Genomic DNA, 26,036 nt, shown 5'->3' on the forward strand with positions numbered 1-26,036 from the left:
GAAGGTTAGCACATAGTTACTTGGATTAGAAAGAAAAAAAAATCAAAACCTATAATCTCAAAAAAATCATTAAAAACTTTATGTTCCCCAACAGCAAAATGACTGGGGAAATAGTGCTAGTCAACACATGGACAGCTCAGCAAAATCCTCCCTCCACTTCCTCTCCCTAAAAGCAATCTGATCACAAAGTTTAGAATTCCAGAGAATAATTAATGAAGGCCCTGAAGATAAAGACCATAGACTTTTCTCTGCCAAGGGCTTCTCTAGCAGTATTAAGGCATACAACCTTTCAAAGAAAAAGCATGAAAGCAAAGTGAAACACTTCTGAACTATTGATTTTCAGGTAATCACACCAAGTACTCAATATTTGCAGCAGACTAATACAAATATCCCCCTGGTGTCCTAATTACAGATGCAGAATTAGCCAACTCTTCTCCAGTTAAAAAAAAAAATCAATCTATATTACTGTTGCTTGTAAACTAACTCTGCATCTAGAAAATTAAGATTAGCTGTTTAAAAATAATTGTATACTGGCCCATCTAATTGATTATTTTATGTTCACCTAAACTGAATGGTCTTCTCCAGCTTTTTTAGTGTTGGTCTGATGATACATCCGGTCTTCATGATTTGTAAAGAAAAGGGTAAATATGGTTTGGTTTTGACTGAAGTGTCATCCCTCATTTGGAAGCAAAAAATAAAGCAGAATCTACAGGTTCTCACTGACCTTAGACTAGGTAAATGCCTTGGGTTGTTCAGTAGGTTGGTACAGCAGGTGATCTATGATCACAGAGATGAGGATCTGCTCTTGCTCTCATACAAAAATTCAGCCAGGGGACACAGAATGGACTCGGCCCTTCTTGGTATTTCATTTCCCACTGGCACATACACCAGAGCAAAGGTCTCCTGGCTTCCTTTATCTTGCTTGAGAAAGAAACATAATCTTGAGGACTAACCATATGAAATGGAAGCCCGAACTTCTCCTAAATTTGTATCTGCAGCACTAATTCATTGTGTCCTTTTGACAAGCCCCTTCACTACCTCTTACTTCAGCTTCAAAGTTTATGCAGGAATAACACTGCTTATCAACTGCAGAGGTGCTATTCAGATCAATTCAAATTAATTTTAATCTGTGAAATACCGAGATAATAGGATTGGCTTAGAAATGTAATACCAGGTTTAATAGCTCCAACAATTGCATCATTACTTACTAAACAGCCCATATCAATGTCTTTCTACTACAATGTCTTTCTTTGAACCAGCAAAAAGACTAGAGATGAAGAACTTAGTCACTTAATAAAAGAAAAATAAAAGCATTGGAATTACATGTTTCAACCAATTTCCTGAATGAAGCTGAACTCAGGTATAACTACAACTATCACATATGCTTCTCATTACACTTCCCTGTTACTTACACTTTGAAAAATTACCATTTGGACTGATGCTTTCTATGTGACACGTCTATCTCAGATTTGTTAGATTGTTTGTTTGGGTTTTTTTTTCATGGGAAAACATTAATCAAAATGATCCATTTATTTCTGAGAACATGACAAGAGACAAATATGCTTTATTAGCCATGCCAGAAAGCTGAGAACTTTCTAAAAGTAGCCTTGATGTCCCAATTTCAAAGCAAGAATGGATGCTTCCAACAGATTTTTGGTGTTATTACTTTTTCTCTCTTCATGGGCATCCACCTTAAGTCTGGTCAAACTACAAACTCTTGAAAAACTACAGTTTGGCCTCCAAAAGTGTCATCTTCACAAGCAAATTGGAAGCTGTCACAGTGACCACCAATGACCAAGCTATTAGGATGTCATCCATATGGAAAGTAACTGTACTTGCTCCATGCTCCCATAGCTTGAAGAAGACTTAGACATGGATTATGCCCATAAATATTTAACCTAAGACTATAAAGGCCAAAGCAGAGCCCCTTTTTAACAGCTTCTCTCAAGAGCTTGAGTATATAATAATGTGTGGCAGTGAAACCAGGAACATCTTTCTCATGTACATTTTTCTATGCTCCTGCCCACATATCTTATGCACATTGAAATCAAGTCACCCACATAAAAAAGCACCCCAAACTCAAAAAGAAATCAACTGTCTTGAAGTTCAAATGATAACAAATGGTAGAAATTGTGTGAACTAGAGTTTGCAAGAATGTGTCTGAACAAATGAAGTTATAGATATAAGATTAGCATTGCAGAATCAAAATTTAATCATATCAATTTATACTAAAAGGAAACTTTTGACCCTAATTTCTTCTTTTTCTATATGGATTGAATTTAACACTCACCCCCAAAAAACCTCATAAATTTGTGTTTGAGAGGCACTAGAAAGTTTATGGATGAACTTAGAACAGTTCACAAGGAAAACAATGATACGGTGTAAGATTTGCATAAGGCGTAGTAATGAGCCCTAATTAATGAAGGTGTTACAATTATTAGGAGCATACTCTAAATAATTCATACAAAACCAAATTATCAGTATTATGGAAAGAGGCAGTGATTTGTTACCACACAGTTGAAGACACCATAAAACACATACAAAAGCATGTTAAGTCTGTACTTTATAGTTCTAATGTTTCTATTGCAAGGTTCTAATGTGGACCACAACACCTAGCTGACTTAAACTAAAGAGTAAAATTAATTTTAGGAAGCATGTCAGAGTTACAAGGGTTAATGTGGTGCTGCCAGCTTGGTGGTATTGCTGACAGAACTCAAGGAAACTGCAGCCAGCCTTTCTAATGATGGGTGGAAGAACTGGAAAGCTTCATTAGGAGGTTCAAATTATTGCAGTTGAATAACAGATGTGGCTTATCAATTTTTCTTTCTGCTAGCCTAGTAGCAGAGGCTTTCAGACTAAGTACTTGAAAGCAGACAAGAATTTCATTTCCCAGTTACAAAAAGCTGAGAGCTGGAAGGTATTTCTGCACTATCTCTGAATCCTGCCACTTTGGAGACTTTGTGCCTCTCAAATGATCACTTGAGCCAAGTGCTGCACTGGGATTTCACCAGTGCTGAAGGCAAAGTGCAAGATGATAGGAGCTGGGAAATGGAGAAAAAAAGCAGCAGAACCAATAATCAAAATAATTTTTGAAACAATTAGTATATTAAATAATGTTAGCAAAACAATGAAAAAAGATCCAGTATTTTAGTAGAGACTCAGAAGCTGATTTGTTAGGGTGTGTTTGTACAAACTGAATTGCTTGGAAAAGTCTGTGTCACTTACTGAAACTGTTGAACTGGGAGTGTTTGTTCCATATCCAGACGAAGGAAGGGAGGCCAAGGACCAGCGGCGTCCGTCCGTTCTGGGGAAAAGACATGAGGGAAATCCAAGTCAGGAACACAGTGTGGCTAATTCTTGAGAGAAATAAGCAAGCTTCTCCTCTGTATCTCCTAACCTCACACTTTTATTAATGTCTTGAGTTATTCAGATAAATCAGGTATCCTATTTACAGTCACACTTGTGGAAAAGCAATTAGAGTAAGTGTTAAAAGCAAAACTAGGTGACCTTGGAAAAGCTAAAGCAAAGGGGCACCAGAATCCTGCATTAAGTAGATGCTTTGTACTTGTACAAAACTTGGGAGTTCCTAATAAAACACAAATAAAAACAGCTCTTTGCAAACTTCTTTGAAAAAGACACTCATGCTTATCATACTTATGCAGCTCATTGTCTTCCAAATGAAGGTTCAGATTGAGGACAAAAAAAATCACATTAGATCAAGAATCAAGAAAGCAGATTAATTTGTTTCCCTATTCAGAGGGCATTCTGCCCAGCACATTGCCTGGCACAGCTGGAAAATTAAACCCAGCAGATAGGGCCCACTCCAAATACACAAGCAAATCACAGAAATCTCACCTAGGGTCCTTTCTCCTCCAATCAGTATAACATTAGCAGTTATTTCCCTATTGTAGCCAAATAAACATGTTCCTAAGGGAAAACATCCAAAACATTGTGGAGCTACTGCAGAAAGGTTTTGTTTTGCCAGTGTCAAAACTGAGGAATTGAGGAACTACACAAAAGCTTTGAGAAGAATCAGTGTTGTCCTCCCTGAAATCCTCTTCCCCCAAACCCAGTCTCAGTTAGGATGGAAACTGAACTACATTCAGCTCAATCTCACAGCACTTTTTCTGTCTCTGATCTATTTTCCCACATTTTGTGTCCTTAAAATGGACAACCATGCCCTATTGCACAATGGGATGGATGTTAAAAGTCTCTTCCTCACATCAGTTTCCATTTGCTTGGGTTTTTTCTTGCAGCAGATTATCAGTAACTGGTCATAACATGAAGCTGAATTAGAACAGCTCTAACTCACTTTGGAGAGGGAGTTTTGGTACACACAGATACAGGGCATTTATGCAAGTGCATTATAAAATAGGATATTTAGTACAGGTCTGAAATAGTGATTATAAAAACCTCAACTGTTATCTTCACAGTACCATTTCTCATCCCACTATCCATACCCACGAAGCCTCGTCCCCAGATAAAGGTTCAGTGCCCACCAAGACAAAAACTCCTGTTTACAGTTTTTCCAGCTCTAGTTCCTTTTATTTTCAGGCACCACTCCTTGCCATCTATCTTAGAATGAGAGGGAAATAAACTCACTGTTCCACATCACTGAAAGAATATTATGTCAATAGAGTTTTAAAAAGATTCATGCTTCATGCATTAAAAAAATAATCAGTCTGTAATGCAGATTTTTATTGCATGCCTACTTTTCAGCTAAACCCCATTTAGCCACAGGTGATGTTTTCTCTGGCAAGACAATTAAATATAAAAGAACAATCTCAAAATAATTTCAAGTGAAATGGAATTCCTATCTTAACCCTGAAAAACAACAACTATCTGCATTACAAAGTTGTTGCATGCTGTGGTAAGGGATTGAACACCAAACTTCAATAATCTTCATTGAGTTTCTTGTAACATACAGGGGCTCTGGGGAAATATTTAGGTCAATGATTCAACCTCACTTTGGATCCTCAGTCCCAGAACAAAACACTCAGTTGTTTGCTGCACAAGTTACTCATTTCTTGCAAAAGAAAAGTTTGAATTTTTTTTTTTACTGAATTACCTAAATAGTGTATTGAAATAACTTTAGAATTTTCATTTTGACCAAGTTAAAAGAAAGAATATTTCTCAATTAGAAAATTCCAGCACAGCCCTTCATGCTTAGGCTGCTTTCTGCTGATGCAATCCAGGCAAGCAATGTGCTAAGGAGTCAGGACAAACATATCAGCTCTACTCTAGCAGAAAGAAGTAGGACAAGAGTGAAAATCTTCCAAATCAAGGAAGTGAAAAGATCTTTAAAGCAAACTCCTTCTAAATTTATGCAAAGCATTTCAAAATACTTCAGTGTTTTGTTAATAAACATTATTTTAGAGAGATAACATGCAATATTACTTCAGGATAAGACACTTGGAATTACACATTTAGATTTTTCTATTTATTACAGATGCTTTGCTAGCCCAACAAAGACATGCAAACAGTGAATTTTGCCTCTAAAATGATATTTTAATTAGTTCATTATGGAGGTGTTTTTATGGCAACTAAATGCTATTTCATGAAGAAGCAGATCAATTTCAAACAAGGAGTTAGAAAAACAACACATCTTCTCCAGAGTGCTACCTGTTTATTATTTGAAGCCAAAATGTAAAGATTTTCTGTTTCTATTACAAAGACTAAAAGCTGAATGCCTAAATGGGGTGTATTACAGCATGAACTTGTTAGGGACACGTGCTCAGCTGCACAGAAGCACAGTTCACACACACACACAAACAGCAGCAATGGGATACACGTTACCTGTCTGCTCTGTGTCCATGGCTGTGTGGAAAAAATTGTACAATAATTATGAGAGAGGGAGAAGTAAATGATGCACCTGATTTCTGAAAAAAAAAAACACCTTCATTTTCTGTTACTGGTATTCCTCCAACATCAGTTTTCATGAGTGTGAGCAGAATTAACCATACACTTCTTTATTCCAACATGAGGATTCCTGCCCATATTGTGGCTGTGACACAATCATTGAAAGGGTATCTAACAAGGGATTTATGGTTAATCACAAGTCAGACTAAGGACAATCTTCCAGGAAATTGTATTGGCTTTACAATAACACAAGTTTTCCAAACAAGTTTCCTATTCCATCTCAAGAAAGAACTCATCACAGGACTATAAAGAAAGAATGGAATTCACAAATTATGTCTGAATAAGATAATAAATGAAGAAATTGCACCACTAAAAAAGGCAGAAAATTATCAACAAGTAATTCCTGTGATGGCAACAACAGGAAATCAGGCAAGGGCCCATGCAATGCCAGTGAAAAGAGTACTGTGAAATACCCATTTCTGGATATTTACAAGTGGCACCACACTTGTAATTCCTTAATTCCATCATATAGAAGTTATTCTGATACCACTATGGGGTAATCTAGTATGTATCTGTTGTTACTGCTGGCATAGCTATTCAGGCTGTAATGCAAGCAGAAAATAGAAACAGGTTTCTAAAACAAGCAGTGCTTAAGTGTTCTTTCCCCTGGCAGGAAAAGTATAGAGTGGAACATGCATACTATAAAACAAATCACTGTACTCAACAGGACAGGCTTAACCTTTATTCACCTATTTCTTTAAAAATTAGATTTAAAAAATGGAAAAGTATGAAAGGGCACTCTTCAGAGGTTTAGAAAGCCATATTGAAGGATCAAGTTGAAACGTGATATTGAAAAATTACATTAAGTTTTGACAATAACTGCTGTTTCTCCTGAAACTTTTCTACTGTTTTCCAGGACCCAGAATTCCTGAGATACTTCAAATACTGTAAAAAATGGTAAAAGTTGATTTCAACAGAGCTTATTTAATACACCCAGATCAGCCCTTAAAAACAAATATGGATGAGTCCATTTGAATTGTTTAAGCAGCAGGTAAAGTACTAATTTTCCCTCTGAGAAAACAGAAAAATACATATCCAGTCTCTTACATTTCATGTGCTATTAAAAAGCATTTTCTTACATAAGACCAGAAGACCAAAGTCTGCTTCAAATAGAATTAAAGGACACCAGGTCTTCTAACTAATCACCTCAATGGAGAAATGCTCCAGGATTTTCCTACCATTCACATAAAGAGTGTACCTTATGCCATCAAATCCTAACCCTTTATTCTTCTTTGAAGTTTTGAGACTTATCATTTTTTTCTAACTAGTCCTCAAGCTAAATCTTTCTCAGAAAACTTACTTCATCTCAGGATGATCACATATTTCCTATTCTCAGATCATTTTAACACAGACTGAGTTTTTTCAGCTAAGGCAGAGTTTAACAAATCCAAAACACCTTCCTCACACTTTAATCTAATAACCCACCTCCTATGCACAAACACTGCTTCGGAGCTCTCTAATTTCCCTATTCTTTCTTTCTCACAAAATTTAACTTTCTGTATCATAATACATTTCTGCCTACCTGCTGGGATTCAACATTCAAATCACCATTTTTCTGCTTTTCCCAGCTGTCTCTATTCTTTCATTCCTGTTCCTTACACTAAATCCACCACTGTGGCATCAGATTTCTTCCCAGCAGTTTGACACACCGCATGACCAGCACCTGTCCAGCACTTGCTGCAGGACAGATGACAGCTCCACACCGGGGTCTCGCAGTGCTGCTCTTGTAGAGGTTCTCACAGACTTGCAATTTCAATTATTCAATTTCAATTATTTCAATTTCCTCATTGAGCAGTAATGTTCTCTTGACATCAATGCCCAAGACAGCAGAGAAAACTCAGGAGTCACTACCAGTGAGAAGGCAGGGAATGAAGACACAGGGTTGTGCACACCTAATTTAAGGTATTTTTATACCTTCGTGCAGACACAGTGAAGAAGATCAGTACATTTTCAAGACACCCCAGTGAGAGCAACATCTAGAACTACAACTAAGTTACAATTACCCTAATCATGACTGGTTTTAATGTCACTTTGACTAAATTATGTGTCATACCACATGCCCTACATGTCATTCTTTTGGGAGACTATTGCCTCTTCCCTTGGCAGCATTAACTGCTTCATTTACTTTATCTTTTTCTAGGTCTGAAAAGCACCTAATACATTCTGGTGCTGCCAAGATGTAAGCCATAAGGAGTAAAATAAAATACAATTGGAGACATCAAAGAAAGTAAAACACAATCAAAAATGTTCTAACCCATAGTCCATTTGTAAATAAAATGCATAGACTATTTGCTTGCCCGTCCAAAGAGAACAGATCTTGCCTTACCTTCGGGCAGGAACAAAGGAAAAATGAGCAGGTGCATTTGGAGAGAAGTTCCTGGGACTGTCCAAGGGGCTGCTACCTGTTTAAGAAAGCAAAAATTAACAGTTCAAAACCATTTTGTTCACATTTGCAACAAATGGAGTAAGTTTTCAGTGCTCCGAACGACTTTGAACTGCACATTGTAGTCACAAATAATTGGAAATATGGAGCTTTGAGTCTTTGAGTTGAGCATTAGTTTGCTATAGAAATGTTCTGACACAGATGCACCAGTGTTTTTCGTCCTTTTAAAATAGTTTAAAGGTTATATTTCCTTTCCCACTTTCAGGAAAGTAATGTACCACCCATAAACAATAGAGTCCTTTAAGATTTTGCAGTAATTTATATCTACAAGCTTTTCCTAACACGTGTCAATGAAAAATCTGAGTTAGAAGTGACACACGACAGTTTCAGGAAAAATAAACAGTAAGAAAACATTTCTTCCCAATGCATGCTAAGGTTGAATGCAAAATTCACTGAGAAAAAAACCTGCACATAATAAAAGGACTATCTATATGTAAGATGATTGGGCTAAAACCTATCAGCAGTCACACTAACTACCACTACTATGAAATAGAACTTTACCATGAAAATGAAAGTACCAGAGAAACTATACAGAAAAGAAGAAAAAACAGTTAATTTTTGGCATGCTTTTTTTATCTGGGCTTTGTCAGATGGAGTATAATCATGGTAAGTGGTTTGTTGCAATGTATTTTATTTCAAAGTAAAAAGCAACCATCACGCTCTGAAAGCCAGGATCATTTACAAACAAACTATAGAAATATTTCAAAGATATGGATGAATTTAGAAGCTTCCCATCAGTGAGGGTGCATTCTATTGGGCATGAAGTGGTTTGCTCTGTCCAATCATTAATACAGGCACAGAAGAGAAACTATCCATAGTAAACATGTCAACAGCAATTTCTAGTGCAAAGACAACGATATAGCACTAAAATAAGACCAGGAAAATGAAATCGATTCTGGAAAAGCAATACTCTGCAAGGTACATCAGAAATGGTTTTAAATTTAGATCCCATATAAAATAGGATTTTATTTTAAAAGCCACATTGAAAAGTCAAACCTCAAGTATGAGCCATCTACAAAGGACTTGTCTCAGTTTCAGAAGCTCAAGTTGCCCAGCTTGCCCCTATGGGCAGCAGTGATTCTGACGTTACAGTCCCATCCAGCAACCTACTGACACTTATAATTAAGCTTATAATTAAGTCACATTAATTTCAATCCAACTTATCCACGCACCTTTGCTGTTCCACTGAGCAGGAGCAGAATATAAGCACAGTGCTCAGCTGAAGGCAAAGTTCCCTCCCACTTCAGCCTTACAAATGGGTCACAAAAGTCTGCAGCAGCATCTCTGCACGACTTCTGTGAGCAAGGTGTGCACACCTGGCACGTGTGTCGGGGCAGGGAGGGAGGAGGAGGAGAGGGGGAACAAGCTGACACCTCCTGGGGTATGAGGATGGCCACAGTGCAGCACAGGCCAGCAAACTCCATCTGGTCTGTAAGTCTATGAGGGGAAAAATAGCAGCTGGTTGAGATTAAACCAGCCCCAGGCTGATGTAACATGTGTCATGGGGTGCTGAGAGAACTGGAGAGGTAAGTGAATTCCAGACCACTCTACAATCTGCGGCATCAAGAGCAAACTAAATTAAAAACAAAGAGTTTGAGCAACAGGTTTGTTTTCCTTTGCCTTGGTTTTTTTTTTTTTTCGTATTGTTACTTAAGACTAACAATGAGTTCACAGTTGAATACAACACAATTCAAGTCTTCATCCAAAACTGGATACTGTTTAACCCATTCCCACTTTATCCCAAGTGCAGAGGGGAGAGAGTGATCAGAAACCTATAGCTAAATAACTTCTGGTGTTTCATTTATTAAGCTGGTACTTATTTTAATTCTTAGGGTCACAGTGGAAAACCAGAACCATTTTGCTACTTTTGAACCACAAGAAGATGGAGAGGTCTGACGGCCCCAGTCTAGGAGGCACTGCAAGCTTCCAAGGAGACTGAGGAAGTCAAAGTGAAGAACTGAGTCATGCATGACAATTGACATCCTGGCAGGAGCACATACCTTAGGGTCAGGGTCACCAATCACCTGGTAGCAGAAAGCTGAAGAACATTTTAGGATGCAGCAGGAGTGAGGCCTTTCCATGGTGATGCAGATGATCTAACAAAGCCAGCTTTGCTGGAAACCTTGGTCTCAGCCTTCTCATTTTTCAAGCTTTACTGACAATGAACACTACTGTGTCAAGATGATAGTTTTGATCAAAACCCTCATTGCCTAATGTTGTTATAAACAAGCAATGAACTGTCATTGCCTTCTTATATCTTCATCAATCTTTGAACTTTATGGGCTATGATCAAAATGGAATTTCAGAGTAACTGAGCAAATTGGGTAATGACAGTTTTTAAATTTTGAAATTAAGTATGTGGGTGTTCAAACTCTTCTGAGCCTGCACTGTGTGGTACAGAGATACTACTAATTTTTAAGCAACTACTTTTTCAAATGTATATGGCATATTTCCTTTCAGACACTGGAATTTTAATGAGATCCCCTGTGATTTGCCTCTAGTTTTAAAATGAAAAGCAATTAGTTTTTCTACTCAATTCAAGTCTGGATGAAGCTTTTAAAACAACAACAGGGAGACAGGGAATTTCTACTTTCCCTAAAATTTCCCAGCACTGCTGCATCTGCAGTAGATGAAGGTATTTTAATAAGAGAAGCCTGAGTGCAATGGTCTCATTCACCAAGGCTGATCGAAACCCTATTTATTCTGCAGCAAAGGTAGATTCCCCTGTTGCTCCAGAGTTATAGTTGGCTACTACTGAACCTGAAATGCCTCTGTCTCAAGGGAGGCTGTTACACAGAATGATTGCCCATTAGGTAAATCAACACAGCAACACCAATGCCAATAACTCCAGGCAGGAACCTTTACATCTTCCGGACACAGGAAGAAGGATGCAGCCAAAGCATTTGTAAATCCACTACCTTCAAAATATGAAACCAGACCTTACAGGCAATGACAATCTCAGCTATTCCCTTACAAACATGAATGACACTCATCAGATAGGTTATGAGCCCAAAATTTCACAACAGATCCGTGCTGCAAAATCTGCTTCTGAGAGCCATAAAAATTAATAAATAAACACAAAAGGCTAAGTTTTTGTGGTTTTCTATGCAGGATATTCATATTATTTGCTGAATATTAAAGCAAGCAGCTAAAGATAATGTGCATGCTGCAGACTTAGATGCCATCCAACATATACTAATTTCAAAATTATCACCATATTTAAAGCACTCTGTGTACCAGCAGTCTCATAAACAATGAATGCCATGGTGCTCTCACAGCACCCAAGGATCACAGCATGACGTGCTGATGAACCTCAGCTTTGATAACCAGGGCAGGATCTAGGGTGGCATGTTACACACTGTGAACACTCTAAAAATAATAAATAGACACCTCAGCAATAGCCATTTTTCTGCCAGAAGGTGGAATTGAACTTGCAGTGTAATAGCAGAATCATTTAATTCAGTAGCACAGTGCTGCCTGTGAGCAGCTCCCTCCGTGTGCCATTACAGATGGGAGCAGGGCAAAGGTCCCAGCAGTGACAAGTGCCCCCACTGGAAGCTAGAGTGTAACTTGGCTACCTTACAGCTGTGGAAAGTAAATTTTAAAATAGCCTGAGTTTCAATTTCCCAGCTGTAATTACCTATCTCTTTACTACTAAATTATAATGTAACGTCTTTGATTTTAAGCTCTTTGATTTAAAATATAATCTGATGGCAATTTATGGTGTAATCTCTTTGCTATTTTCAGATTTTAAAAAATGGATTTAAAGAAATAGAAAAAAAATAAGGAATACACATGTGTACCTGTTTACTTCCCCCTCTCATTTTAAAACAAAAAGAATTTAGAATAAAGGCAAAATTTTCAAACTTGCATTCCTAAAACTGGCCACTACAAGTCTGGGAGACTGAACCAGAGTGACTTCCTCATGAGCTGTAGCTCTTTATGCCAAAGTACAGCTCGTTCTGGAAAAGGCTTTTTCATACAGTTTGAAAAGGGAACTAGCACATTTAAGTGCTCTTGATTCAGAAGTGATTTCATGGCAGGGTTCAAAACGTTTGGATGTACTTCTTTCTCAAATGCTGAGAGCTCTTTAAGTAATACTTTTCTTCTAAATTTTCTAGGATATGAAGTTGCCTGGCATCTTGTTGGGATGCTGTTTGAGACAGCAAGTCCCTCTGCCTGGATCAGTGCTCACGAGGAGCTAGGTTTGCCTGACAGAGACACAACTCTCCTAGATCTCACCCACTGACTTTTACAACACGTACACAAGAGTAACTCCTGACATTACTGCCGTTTATTTATATTCATGTATTTAGTGTATTGCATTTTAGTGTATTCATTTTAGTATTTTAGGAATTTGTTTTAGTGTGGTGTCTGACCAGAAACATTTTAGAAAGCCTCCCTAGTTTCTCTGCATGCTTGCTGTTCCTTTGATTTGTAGGAGAGGCTCAGAATGGGCATTAAGAAGACAAGAGAAAAGTTCAAGACAAAAGAGGCCAGAGAGAGGCACCAGCATTTCTTAGTAACTCATCACTGTGTGTGCCTGAACAAACAGACTGACAGATTCTGTTCAAATACTAAACAAATATCACAGCCTGTTCTCAAATTCATTCCTCATATATGATATTTCTTAAGAAAATATTTGTGACTCTACTCTAAATTTCATCTACTTTTGTCTCTTGAATAAATTATTTTTTTCCCAGGGAAGACTCTGGTAGAGAACCCAAATTACAATAAATTTATCTTCCTATGCACTACTGGCTACTCTTGCAGGTAACAAAGAATGTCTTTTTAATTAATAATTTTAAATCCCATATGCAACATCAGGGGAAAAAAAGAAAATATTTGAAAATTACTGCTAAAGTAAGGTGGCACACCACTGAGTAGTTACTCTTCCTTTCAGAAGACACATACTTCTAATAAATTATAAGCTTATAAAGCCTGAAACAGCATCAAAACCACCAGAAGAAACTTAAATTTTAAATAGAGGAGAAAAGCAAATCAAAAGAAAATACAATATACATGTTTCTATTATGAACATTTCTGCATTTGTTTTCTGACCAGTGATCATGTCAATATCTTGTTACAATCTCCCAAGCATTTATTTTTCTCAGTTAAAGGCTCATAGAGCTAATTTAGAATTTAGTGAAACCAACACATATATGAATTCAAAGAAAAAAGCACAACGTAACTAAGTGGAGAATCTCTACCAAGAAAAATGCCTTGTTTAAACTAAATTTTACAAAATTGTCACTACCATAACCACACACAACAGCAACAAGGGAGTTTGAAGTGGAAGGAGATGGTCCTATACACATTTTTAGCCCTGCATTTTCTTTCAGATTCTGAAGCAGAAAATGGTTTTAATATACCATCTGTAAGATTTTGTTAACATTTTAATTTGAAAATCATGGGTCATTTTAGAATAACAATGTACTTAAAGCATCTTCCTAGATTTCCATGACTGGGCTTTTTATAGCATCCCAAGAAAACGTGGCAGATTTTTACAAAAACTTAAGAGTGAATGAGGCTTTTATGGGCATCCCTCAACAGTAACTTCAGCCTCTTTTTTCCTTTCAACAGGCTGGATATCACCTCTCGGGATGCAAAGCTCTGCAAACAAAAGCAGATGGCTCCTTCTAGCTGAGCTACCATCAGTTTGCTGTTCTTTCTCAGCATCGCCTCAGTTTCATTCTCCAGAAAGCATTTAGGGAAGAAACTGCCATGTAGGAGGAAGACAGTCTGATCATAATGAAAACAACATTCCTTGTCTCACCCACAGCAGTGATGTGTTTCCAGAAGGCTCCACTGTGGGTGATGTGCCTCAAACGTTCCAGCTGTTTCCTGCTACTGACTGGTGCCCATCAGGGACATACCTGGAGCCCAGTCATCCTCTCTGGCATTTTGAAATAGCAAAACCAAGGTCGTCACACATCATCTACCTCCCTCAGCAACAAAAACAAGGGAATGTGCTGTTCAGGCAAGCTGTTGAATCTGCATGTGTGACCCTTTCTGAAGAATTATTCCTTTGTTTTCTGTTGGAAGAACATCTCCACACACTTCACTTCAAGATTAACAAGCCCCTGCCCATGTGCTCTGAAATGAGCATTTCCCAGCTGCTGCCATGGTAAAACTGGGAGCAGTGTAAAAAAGAAATAGAACTCTCCAACACCTTATGCTGCTATGAGGAGCAGACAGAGACCGTAAGATGGCACACTGCACAGCTGCCGGAGGCACGCGGAAACAGGCAGGATGTTCCTCCTCATGAGAACTGCAGTTAAATCACTGGCACAAATTAACCATGCTCAGAGACTCAAAACAAGAGATTTATTTAAATGTATTTATCTAATTTTATTTGGCTTTGTTTTCCATCTCAGGCTCTTCTGCAGGATGTAAGAAGATTGAATCCCCCAGAAGAGTGGAGGATGGATACAAACCAGAAAGTGCAGAACATAAAACATTTATCTTGAAACTACAAGGGCCCTCTTACAAGTTAGAGAAGGTGAAAAACCACACTCAGAGTCATTTCCATAGGGCATATTTTGATGCTGAGTGTCAGTATGTTCAATGAGTGACTACTGATGCTTCCCAGGTGAAGCAGTCCGAGGGAGTTACCTGTGTGTCCATGAAGAGGGGAATGTGGCCGTGGGAGAGTTGGAGATGTGCTGGATGTTACAATCAAACTCTTCCTGTTGCTTGTCCGACAGCTGAAAGAAAGAAAGATAAACCAATCATTAGGCGTGGTCAGATGGACAACAGCACCTCGAGGCAGCTCCTTCAGAATCTCTTTCTGCTAAGAAGGAAGCTCTCAGTATTTAGGGTGGGATTTCTCATACTCTTGACCTCAGTAGTGATCCTGCAAAGAAGGAAATGTACAGGGAAGAAAGGTACTCTGTCAACAGCAAGTGTTTCAACACTCTGGAAGCATTTGTTGCACAGGCCGCTGGAGATAGCTGGTAATTTATTCCTTATTCACAGAATACATGCAACTCATGCTTTACAACTCGCACAAAAAGCAAAAAACAATGTAATATAGCCCAGAGTGCTCTGGATACTCGTACCAATATCCAACGTAGCAAATAAATCTGTTACAATTATTGGCTTGGTTATAAGAAACTAGAGCATATTCCTTAGGGCAGAGTTAAAATTACAGTGCAAAGTGTTAGCACAACCCAGCAGATGAGTGGGATTACTAATCAAACTTAAAGCCTGGGATCCAAAAATCTTTGTGAACACATGTGGCAATACCGATGGAAAACTCTGCAAAGCAAGTTTCAGACACGCCTCCACCACATCAACTCCACTCATTGCCATGACTTTGTTCCAGCAAGGAAAGTGACACTTCTTATGGGACAGTTCAGATTTATTTTTTCCCTGTTTGGGAAAGCTGAGCCAAATGAAGAGAAGGATGTGTTCCTCCATTTGCTTGCCAGCTCGTGACTGCTGGTAGCAAACATTTGGCTCGAAAGATGACAAAAGGAATCGCAATGGATGAGCAAAACACTTTTAAATGATGGAATCTGTGAAGAAGAGCAGTTAGACAGTTAAATCCCTTTGTGATTGCCACTTCTCCTGCTGTTTAAACAGAAGAAATGAAGTTGCCAGCAAAATCTTACAACTGACCAAGCGCTACCGCTACATACATCTACTCTCTGTACCTCCAGCTTGCTTCCTACACGGCAGAAACATTCCTGCTTACTTCAGCCGTTCCCAAAACAGGTACCTAGAACCCCATTGGTGTTGATAGGGGTGGGAGAACAGCCAGGAGCAGGGAAAGCTGAGCAAAGGCTGAGGAAGGAGCTCTCTGGCCCCACTCCAAGGGTGCCCTGTGAAGCTCCACACTGGGTTCCCCAGGCACAGGAAAAGCCTCTTTGCTTGCAGACCCCAAATGCTGACATCTGTCAGGTCCTTCGTGCACTGACTGATGTGCTGGAGCTGCCCAACAATAAACACACTCAAGCTGCCAAGAACTACAATTTAATGCAAAAGTATTTTGCTGCCACAGGATACAGTGCATCTGACTATTATTATTTGTAAGCTTATTTTATTGCTGTTCTATAGGAAACTAGAGAACTTGATGCAGAAAAAAATACAACTGTACTGCCAACTGTAATAAACAGTAATAAAGTTGAAGCACCATTAAATGCTATTCAGGCTCTTTAGTGTACTTAAAGCATTCCTCAGAATTATCCAACTGATTCCATACAATCTCCATTTACATTCATGTATTATTCAACAACAGTCCATCCAAAAACTGATTGCCATTGTGCACATCTCATGGAAAAACTAACAGCCCGATTTTAAGAAGCTTAAAATCCCAGTTCACAGATATTTTTAACATGTTTCAGTTACACTATTCCAGTAACTGCTGAAAAAAGCCCAGAATATTCAATTCCAACATTAATACCACATAATCATTGTTTACATTAGCACAAAATCTTTCTTGAAACATGAAATTCCTGAGTATTCTAGTGTAATAGATATTACTATGTAAGAAATAAAAAAAAATCTGGGTATTTTAGTATCAAATATAATGTAAGAATTTAAGATCTTGCTCATTAAAAACCACTAGTACAGTGAGAAAACAGAGCTCCATTCTCTACAGTTTTATCTCTTTGCTAAAGAGAGTTCCTCAAGCACACTTTACCACAGCAATGTCTGGAGCTGACTATGGAAACTTGGTATATTTAAACCACAGCATAACAGGGGAAGTGAACTGTCCCAAACTCAGAGCTTTTTAACTGCTTGCCTGCATTTTCCCAATTGAACAGAGTCTTATAAACCCATTTTCTTTGCTGTCTTTGCCAAGATAAGGAGCCAAAAGAGAAGGGGTTAAGGGGATGGAGAGCAAGCACAGCTGAGACCCTTTAAAATAGGTCAGGTTTACACAAATGTACTCAGAGGAGGGAATGGCTTGGAGTGAAAGCCTAGCCCAAGTTGGGAATAAAACATTATTCTTTTTGCACCCTCAGCACTGGATAACTTTTAATTTTCCTGGATCTCTCATCTGAAAAAGAGAAACACCACTTGAGTCTGTCTAGCTATTGCTATGACTTATGTGTGTTGGCAATAAGGCAAAACTTAAAACACAGACACTAAAAATACAACACCCAACTTCTCAAATTCATGTTCTATGCTGAGAAAAATACACAAGTACAATCACACTCTCTACTGGTGGAAGAGAGCTCTCTGCATATAGAGAAAAATCTTTTAGCAGATGTAGGAATCCTAGAGGAAATGCAGAACAAGAGTGATGAAGTTCTAGTAGGCACTAAAACAAAAAAGGGTGAAAAGGGAGTAGGTAACAAGCAGACTTCAGTGGGATGACCTCTTCCCCCACAAGTCACTATGACAGCATTTGAGCACCCCCTAAAGAACAGTTAAATATGAAGGAAGTAAAGCTGGCTTTAAGCAGGGCTTAGCGCCAAAGAAATTCAAAGTAGTCAATTTAACTGTTGGCAGAAGCAGTTCCACTGAAGAAAAAATTATTTCCTGGAAGGTTCATTTTAGCCAGACAGACAGTGCTGGGCTCAAAAGTGAGCTACCAGGCCAAAGATAATGAGGAGATCATATTATTAATCCTTTAAATTGCATTATTTATTATTTATTACCATTTGCGAATTCTCAAAACAATACTGTATGTTTTCTTGCTCAAGAATTAATTCAACCTACATAAGAAAACAGGAGTAATAGGAGAAAGTAAAAGGGGAGAAGGTTGGCTATATCTTACTTTTTAACTAGAAAAAAATCAGTTTTTAACCTGTCCAGGGAGATTTCAAGCATTATTATTTGTTTATAAGCCAAAGTTTTGCTGTTTTCATTAAACACAAGGTGAGTCCTGCCCTGAACCTCCTTACTTCTCACAATTTGCTATGGGTCTTGTTAGCCTTTTTTTTTTTCCCTCAGATCTCACTTCATCATTTCAGAGAGCAAATCCCCTCCAGGTCTTCCAGCTTAGGCAAAATACAATTTTACAAGCACAGAGTTTCTGTAGGGCCCAGGGCTGTAGGGCCAAGCTCCAGCCCATACAGAGCTCTGGAGGTGCTGCCCTCCCTTCCCTGGTCAAACACCCACACAGACAAACCCGAGTCTAGAAACGTGTGAGATCACAGGAGCACCTCGGTTTAATTCCAAAAACATAGATAAAATGGTATCTTACACTGAAATTGCTGAAACAATGCCTTTGCACCACTATTGAAATAGAGCTTTTACTCTGTTTCTGGAGTTAACTTCTCTGCCTGCACTAAAAATATCATTTGTTACGTGTACTGAAGTGTCCCCAGCGCGCTCCTGAAACTGAACCCTGCAGGACGTCGGACGGGTCTGGTAACTGGACACTGCTTTTGGACCCACTGAAATGTGCCCCCGAGGCAGCAGCCTTGCCCAGAGTTATTTCTGAGCACATTTGGCGTTGTACCTGAGACCTGCACACAGCCCCCAGCTCTTCATCTGCACCCCAACCAGCCTCCTCCTCCTCACCCATGGACAAGCCCAAGGCAAGTCTCTAAAATGAGCACCACGAGTGCACCTTGTTTCATGTGCCTACTCTGAAAAAGTCTGAAAAAGAAATCAATGACTCAGTTTCAGCATAAATCGATATCTGATTCTTTACTTTAGCAGTTTACTCAGGGGACATCTTCAACTCACCGAGCAAAACTGATTAATGCCCAGGAGGCATCCGTGTAATGAAAGCAAGGGCCAGAGAAAAAAACAATGTAAATATAAATAACCAACCACCACTATCATGCAATTTCATAGTGATGCTGGTTATTATAAATGAATAATGATAAGGAAGTTTCTCAAAATCCATCTGAATGTATAGGCCTTGAGGAATTTCTCATAGCTGAAACTGCTGGAGTATGTAAGTAAACAAGATAACACTGATTGCATGAGCCTCCTCATTGACTTGGACAGAAATCAACATGAAGAAATAAGGTATTTGGAAAAAGTATAGCTTAAATCACATTTTGGTTACTATTCATGAATGCATTTTATTCATATTAGTGATTTGTCGTAGAATCACTAAGATTGGAAAATACCTACCAGATCATCAAGCCCAATCTTTGACCAAAAATTTTTATTTTAGAATTTTGTAAACTATCTCAGAGTAGTTGTCAGAGTGCCAGATTAACTCTTGCACGAACTTATTTCAAAATAGCATTGCAGAAGCCAAACATCAGACTTGTTCCAGATTTGACACTCCATTTAGTGACCTCAAATCCCTATGAACTGGGATCCAAAATTCAGAGCCGTCATATCTACGAAAGTTATTTGTGGTTACATATTTTCCTAAAATATAATATCACCTAACCAAACTTCACCAGATTCTCCTCTGATATTACAGAAGTTTGGTTTCAGTTGATTTGCTTTACAAAGAATTCTTTATGAGAAACAGACATTTTGGAAATGAAAATAAGTATTTAAAATTTTTATTCACAATGACAGAAAATTTACAAAATCCAAAATCTGCATGTCAATGAATGCAGCAGCTGCACAGCAATGTTAACTAGATGTGGAAGTTATCGTCTTAATTATAGTAATTCAAAGATGGAAGCAATTTTGTAAGCTTTAGCACTACCAACAACAGGGATAATTAGTTCTCTAAAATAGATAAGTAAGCATCTGGTTCAACTGATTCTTTTTTTTTTCCATATTCAAGAATAGTTTAAGAATTATTCATCCTAGAATAACTGGAGGGAAAAAAAGTGTTATTATTCATGGTGTAGGTTTGGGGGGTTGCACATTCCTACAATAAACACTTCTTTTGTTGTAAAGAAATACAATTACACACAGTTAAGATCCAAAAGATGGAAGCACGAGTCCAACAAGCAGCTTCTTAAAGATTGCAAGTAGAGTCTCCACCATAAGAGACACAGAACTATCTTCTTCCCAACATCACACAGGAAAACTGCTTTTTATTTCTTGTCATTAAAGTCCCAGGAGCCAGGAAACATCCTGAATTTGGATTCCTTCCTGGTTCTTTTGTCCAGACTAAACAACTAAGGAGCCTTTGTCCAGTGCATCTCTGGACAATCTGTACCTGCCATTGACTCTTTTATAAGATCAATCCCTGACTCCCATGATCTTGAGACTGGATTACAGTACTCCTGTTTCCACCATCTTTGTGAAGAACTTCAAATAGGATTTAACTTTGAAACCTAAATAAAAACAACAATGAAAACCAACTGCCTGAGTGCAGGGTCCTCTTCCACAAAAAGTTTTCTACAATTTAATTACAACAAACACAGAAACAGATGCAAGTTGTTCAGCAAGCCAGGCTCTACTCAAATTTGCACTGCCCATTGTTTTGAAGCCCATGAGACAGAATAAAACTGGACAAAAAAAGAAGAACACAGAGGAAAAAGATGCAGTCAACTTGTGAAGTGTGGGTTATACTTTTGTACAGGTATCCAGAAAGTGCACAGGGGTAAAACACACAAAGGACATAATTTTCCACAATGCCACCACACCTTTCAGCGTGCTACCAAGCACATTAGCCGAGGTGAACACACTCGGCAATGCAAGACTTACAAAGCAAGGAGTAAAATGGGTGCAGATGGTCCTTTTGTTTTAAGGAAAATTAACATCTTTCTACTTAGGAATTAACTTATTGCATGAAAGACCATTTCCCTTTCATCTAAACCAAGCTATATGTTAGACAAGCCCTCCTACTTCATTTAGACCTTGAATTGAAGAAGCAGCATCACCGCAAGCTAAGAAATTACAAAAGAAAAAACTGGGATTGCCAGTGAACACCAAATTTATGTCTAATTTGCCTAATGCTTGAGGCTGGTGCCCACCTGCTTACATCAGTCTGTATAGTCCAGACCTTTTGCATTATTAACAACATAGGAACAACTCTGCAAAGCCAAACAAAATGAGATGTCACAACAAATTACAGTGACTGGTACAGCCTTTCTCAACCACATGAATTCACTTTATCCTGAACACATTCCAAGCCTATCTTCGTTTTAGCATAAAAGAACAAAAGTAAGAACAAATCTCTGATTATGGAAGAGAGACCCCAGAATAAATATAGACATTATTTAAAGGGCAAAAACATAAAACAAACCTTCTCAAGCACTCTTATCTCCTACTTCAGTTGTGTTATGCATTATATTGCTATGAAGTTACATCACAAAGTGTGAAAGGCTGATTGAATGAAAGCTAAGCATTACTGCATACTTTCATTTCCCATTTCCTTCAAAGCTATTATTAAATGCTTCACATAGCATAGCTGTTTTTAAAATAAGTCTCTACTTGGCAATTCTCATGGAAGCTGGTTTATCACATTTCTTTTCCTCCAAAAAATACAAGCAAACAAATTCCAGAATGAAATTACATAGTGATTTGATATTGTTTCAAATCCTCTAACCGTGAAGTGTACAATTACATACAGGTGTGCAATATAACAAACCTGCTCTAGACACTCTCCCCAAAGATGCACCCAAGAAACAAAGCAAATGAGCTGAAAATGGAAAGAAAGTTTTTCAGGTTTAACGTAAATGTTGCGTAAAATAATAAGAAAACTCATTTGGTTGCTTTGCAGCACACAAGATCAGTTCTCTTCATTTCAGAGCATTTTCTTAGTTTAAGAATCAAAAAATGCTACAAATTAGCTCATTACCAGCTACCTGCAGTTCCAAACCGCAGCATGAGGATTAATTACTGATCTAATTTTAAATCTATTCTAACAATACACTATTCTAGAATTAATCTCCAGCCTGTCCAGGGAGTTGCCTCTACTGCACAGAACATAGGTTTTCACAGGGCTGAACAGTAGAGTGATAACCAGGGTGGCAACATTCTGAATAAAACTAGGGTGTTTGCAGTCAAATTATTTGCACATTTTAAAAATACACGTTCTTAAGGTGCTTTCCTGAGCTCCACTGGAAAGGTTTTGCTCTGTTGTTAAGACTCATCCTCTCCAGCTATGGAGACCAACTGAAGAGTGTCAGGGTTTGTGCTTGCTTGGCAGAATGTTACACTTGTGATGTGCTTTCCTCCCAGCCACATCTCTGCTGTGGCTTTCAGACGAGTGCTGGGCCGTGCTTCCACCCCTGGTGCCTCTGCTGGTTTGCACATGAGCCTCTCTTACTGCCATCCTCAGCTCTGCAACATCAACTTTCTTAAGCATCACCCAACATAGTTAACTTGCAAGCAGCTTCCAGAAAATCCTGAACAGAACACGGCACCACATCTGGACAAACGTGCCAGAAGAGCAGACAACAAAGAGAGCACGCTGTTAGACAATAAACCCACTCCCCCATTCCTCATCTGCAACCAATTCCAACCATTTTTAGGTAGCTTTTTGTAAAACCACCATCCCTCAATTTTTCAGTTCAACATACCTTTTGACAGAAGGGCTTTGTAGATATTTTGGATTTAACATAGAAGCTAAAGGGACCAAAATATCTGACCTTTTAAAAAATACCCAAAAAACCAAGGTAAGCTGCAACATATACATTACCATGCTTTGCAAACTGATACATCAACCCTCTCATCCCTCCTATCTTTCTGACCCTGGCACTGCCCTAACCATTTCCTGCTATGAGAATCATGCTCTTTTATCTTATTGGGATTCTATTTTGCCTTTCTTAATTTCACAGAATTTGAATATATAAAAAAATATTCATTGAATAGGTAAACAATTCTCAAATTCATCCCCATTTGCAAAATGTAGTAGGTAATGACATATATGCAGAAAATCAATCTCAATCTGCCTATCTTACAACGATAATTTAAATTTATACTTTTGCTTCTAAACTTAGAAGGTGAGAATGTGCTTTCTATTTTCATCACCAAGACCCTCTCCTTCCTAAAGCAATAGTGTTTCCCAACTCTTAGCAGCTTCTTACAAAATAAAACCAAAAGAAAAATATCAGCATCCATTTAATAAAATTTGAAAAAAAGAACAGGATACTTCTAAAAGACAGTCCAATGAAGAAAGGTTCATTTCCTCAAGAGGGTAAAACCACTTTTCTATGCAAGTATTAAAGTACATATATACATGTACACACAAACATTCAGCCTCTAAAGGCCTTCAAACGGAAGCACTGAAAACGGTTTATTGCTCATGTTTGCACACACACAAAGCTGGGAGAAAGATCCTCAAAAACATCTCTAAAAAATAACAGCAAAGCATGAGTGTACTAAGGCGGACTGATAATAGTCCAATGGACATATTAGGAAAATATCTGGGCTTAACAAACTTGTAATCTCAGTAGGCAGGCTACAAAACTTTTGACATTTGTCTAGGACTGAGCTTAGACAGGAAAATGCCACGCTCTGCCTGCCTGGACTCCACCAGGGCTGAGCAGAGCAGTTCCCTACCAGAGCAAGACAAAGGTGAGATGTGTTTGCCAAGGTGGTGCTTTTAATTCAAAACAGATACAGAGAGAGCATATGGTGGCTCAGGTTGTTCCCTTCAGCTTCAGAAGAGGAAATGCTGCTTGGGACCTTTCTAATCAATGCACTCACAGAATGGCAGAGAGGGAAGAGAGGCTACTGACATAAGAGCTGGCTCTAAACGTCAAAGAAGGGGGCACACAAAGAAGGAGCTGAAGTTCTGTGGACATTGAAAATGCTCAGTGTAGCCACTAAAACTGGTGTAAATTCATGTACAGAGATACACTGCAGTGCTGAAATAAAGCATTCCATTTATGTGGCCCTTACTCATTTACACAGACAGGTCTGTCAATAAACCACTCTCCTGGATAAAAACAACACACTTAAAAAGACATGAAAAAATTATTTACAAAAACACATTAGATATCTATACTGCAGTGTTTATCAGATCAAATAAGCTGACTACTAAAATAATAAGAAAATACACCTGTAGAAGGCATTTCATGTTAATGGAGCAACAACAACACAAAGGGTAGGAGAAGAGGGGGAGTCCCTGAGTGCAGATCCTGCCCTGGCACACAGAGCAGCCCTCAGATCTGCAAGCAAGGGGAAGTTTCTGGAACAATCAAGCCTGATTACATGTTAAACTTCATTCTTTGTGTAAAGCCTACTTGCTGAGCCAAATGTTCATTATCCAACAGCCATCAATTTTTCATAGAAGGATGGCTTTTTCCGTTTAATAACTATACAAATGTGTACTACAAATAGATACACACACACAGGGTTTTGAAATTTTAGAGGACTGAAGCTGGAACAACCATTCACAAAACTGAGCAGAAATAAAACACAAACATTAGAAGTCACAAGCTGACAGCTAAAGCTTGTACCAGCAGTACATCCAAAGGGTGAAGCAGCTCACCACTGCCAAGGAAGGGTACTTGTTTTAAGAGCTATTCTACCTAAGAATGCTGAAAAGTAAAATCAAAATCAATTCCAGTTACAGTAAGATGGTAGAGAGCAGTACATATAAATATATGAATGTATCAAAAATAAATGGATGGTAGCAGTGATAACAAAAAGAAATCATAAAAGAATGAAAAAACTAAAATCTACTAAAATCAGAGCCATAATTTACACAGTTGTTCAAAAAATAGATATTTAATAAATGTACCTCATGCAAAATTGGATCAGAATGCAAGCAAAGAAACTGCTAAAAGCTTTTTGAATGCTTTATATACTTATTCATAACTAAAGGAACTAAGAACATCTGAGCATTATTTTTACAAATGGTGTCTAACAAACTTAAGCAGAAACTCAAAAGCACAGGAAAACACAGCCCAAATTTTCTCTGAGACAAAGTGGGGAAAGATAGGGTTGTTAAATAACATTAGCCTATTTCTAGCTTGTTGTAAAATTCATTTCTGGGAGCCATGTATTGTGAAATCCCAGCATTCCTGCTGCCCCAGTTCTGTTCTGCATATAGTCTGAAACCAGCATGGCCAGCAGGAAAACAAATGAGACCCATGAAAATTGCAGAGACACAGAGGAAGACAAATGCAAACACTTAGAGAAAGTCAGGTATTCAAATTCCATAGCAATCATGCTTAATTTAAATTAGGTCTGCTAATTGTAACATCCTAATTTACCATGCAATCAAGACTGGAAAAAAATTACAGGACAGGAAAACGCACAATATACTGGAAATAAGTAATTTCAAATGCAACCGCAGGATCCAAGCTTGCTTCCTCAGAGAACAAAGATTCAGGGCAAGACTGTTCTCATGTGTGCCTGCAGAAGATTTTTTACCTCACGTCACTGTGAGTCTCTCCTCTGGCACATGCTCACTGCCAGTGTCGCATGATACCAGAAGAAACTCCTTCAACATCCAACAGACCGCGTCAAGTGACGTTCACATCTTCTGTTAATTCTGAAGGAGTTTAAATTACATGCTTAGTGCTACACAAACACAGCAGGCAGCAATGAATATATGGAGAGACATCATACTGATATATGAGCATAACATTTACTTAGATTTTCAATACATGACTAAGCTTTGTCCTCATATAGAACATGGCAGTTGAGGCATTTTTGTGGAAAGATAGTGATTGATTAAGCTAACAATCTCAAAACACATCCAACTTACTGCACAGCATTGCCTTCTCTGGACCCTTCCACCTTCAGCTGACATATAACCAAAAAAAAAACCCACCAGAACAGTCTTTAAAACTAAATTTTTAAGAGGCCTGGAATAAGCTATGATATTTCACTACAGAAGTGTGTTTCATTTTATCAGCAAATTACTCTAAAGAACACAAAGGTATTAATC

General features: G+C 38.2%; 1 protein-coding gene across 8 annotated transcripts in view; it reads right to left on the minus strand.

The window, feature by feature from the left end:
- Nucleotides 1-26,036, minus strand: part of MAST2 (microtubule associated serine/threonine kinase 2) — a 216,021-nt gene that overhangs the window by 48,606 nt on the left and 141,379 nt on the right. For 7 of the 8 annotated variants that reach the window (XM_053950715.1, XM_053950716.1, XM_053950717.1 and 4 more), the window contains 4 exons: nucleotides 14,978-15,069; nucleotides 8,246-8,321; nucleotides 5,797-5,817; nucleotides 3,226-3,304 (listed from right to left, as the gene is read on the minus strand). In XM_053950715.1, coding sequence (XP_053806690.1) covers nucleotides 3,226-3,304; nucleotides 5,797-5,817; nucleotides 8,246-8,321; nucleotides 14,978-15,069 — 268 coding nt within the window. The remainder of the gene's footprint in view (nucleotides 1-3,225; nucleotides 3,305-5,796; nucleotides 5,818-8,245; nucleotides 8,322-14,977; nucleotides 15,070-26,036) is intronic. The other variant, XM_053950714.1, reaches the window with a different exon arrangement.

Source organism: Vidua chalybeata, chromosome 9, assembly GCF_026979565.1.
Source record: "Vidua chalybeata isolate OUT-0048 chromosome 9, bVidCha1 merged haplotype, whole genome shotgun sequence".
NCBI lineage: Eukaryota > Metazoa > Chordata > Aves > Passeriformes > Viduidae > Vidua > Vidua chalybeata.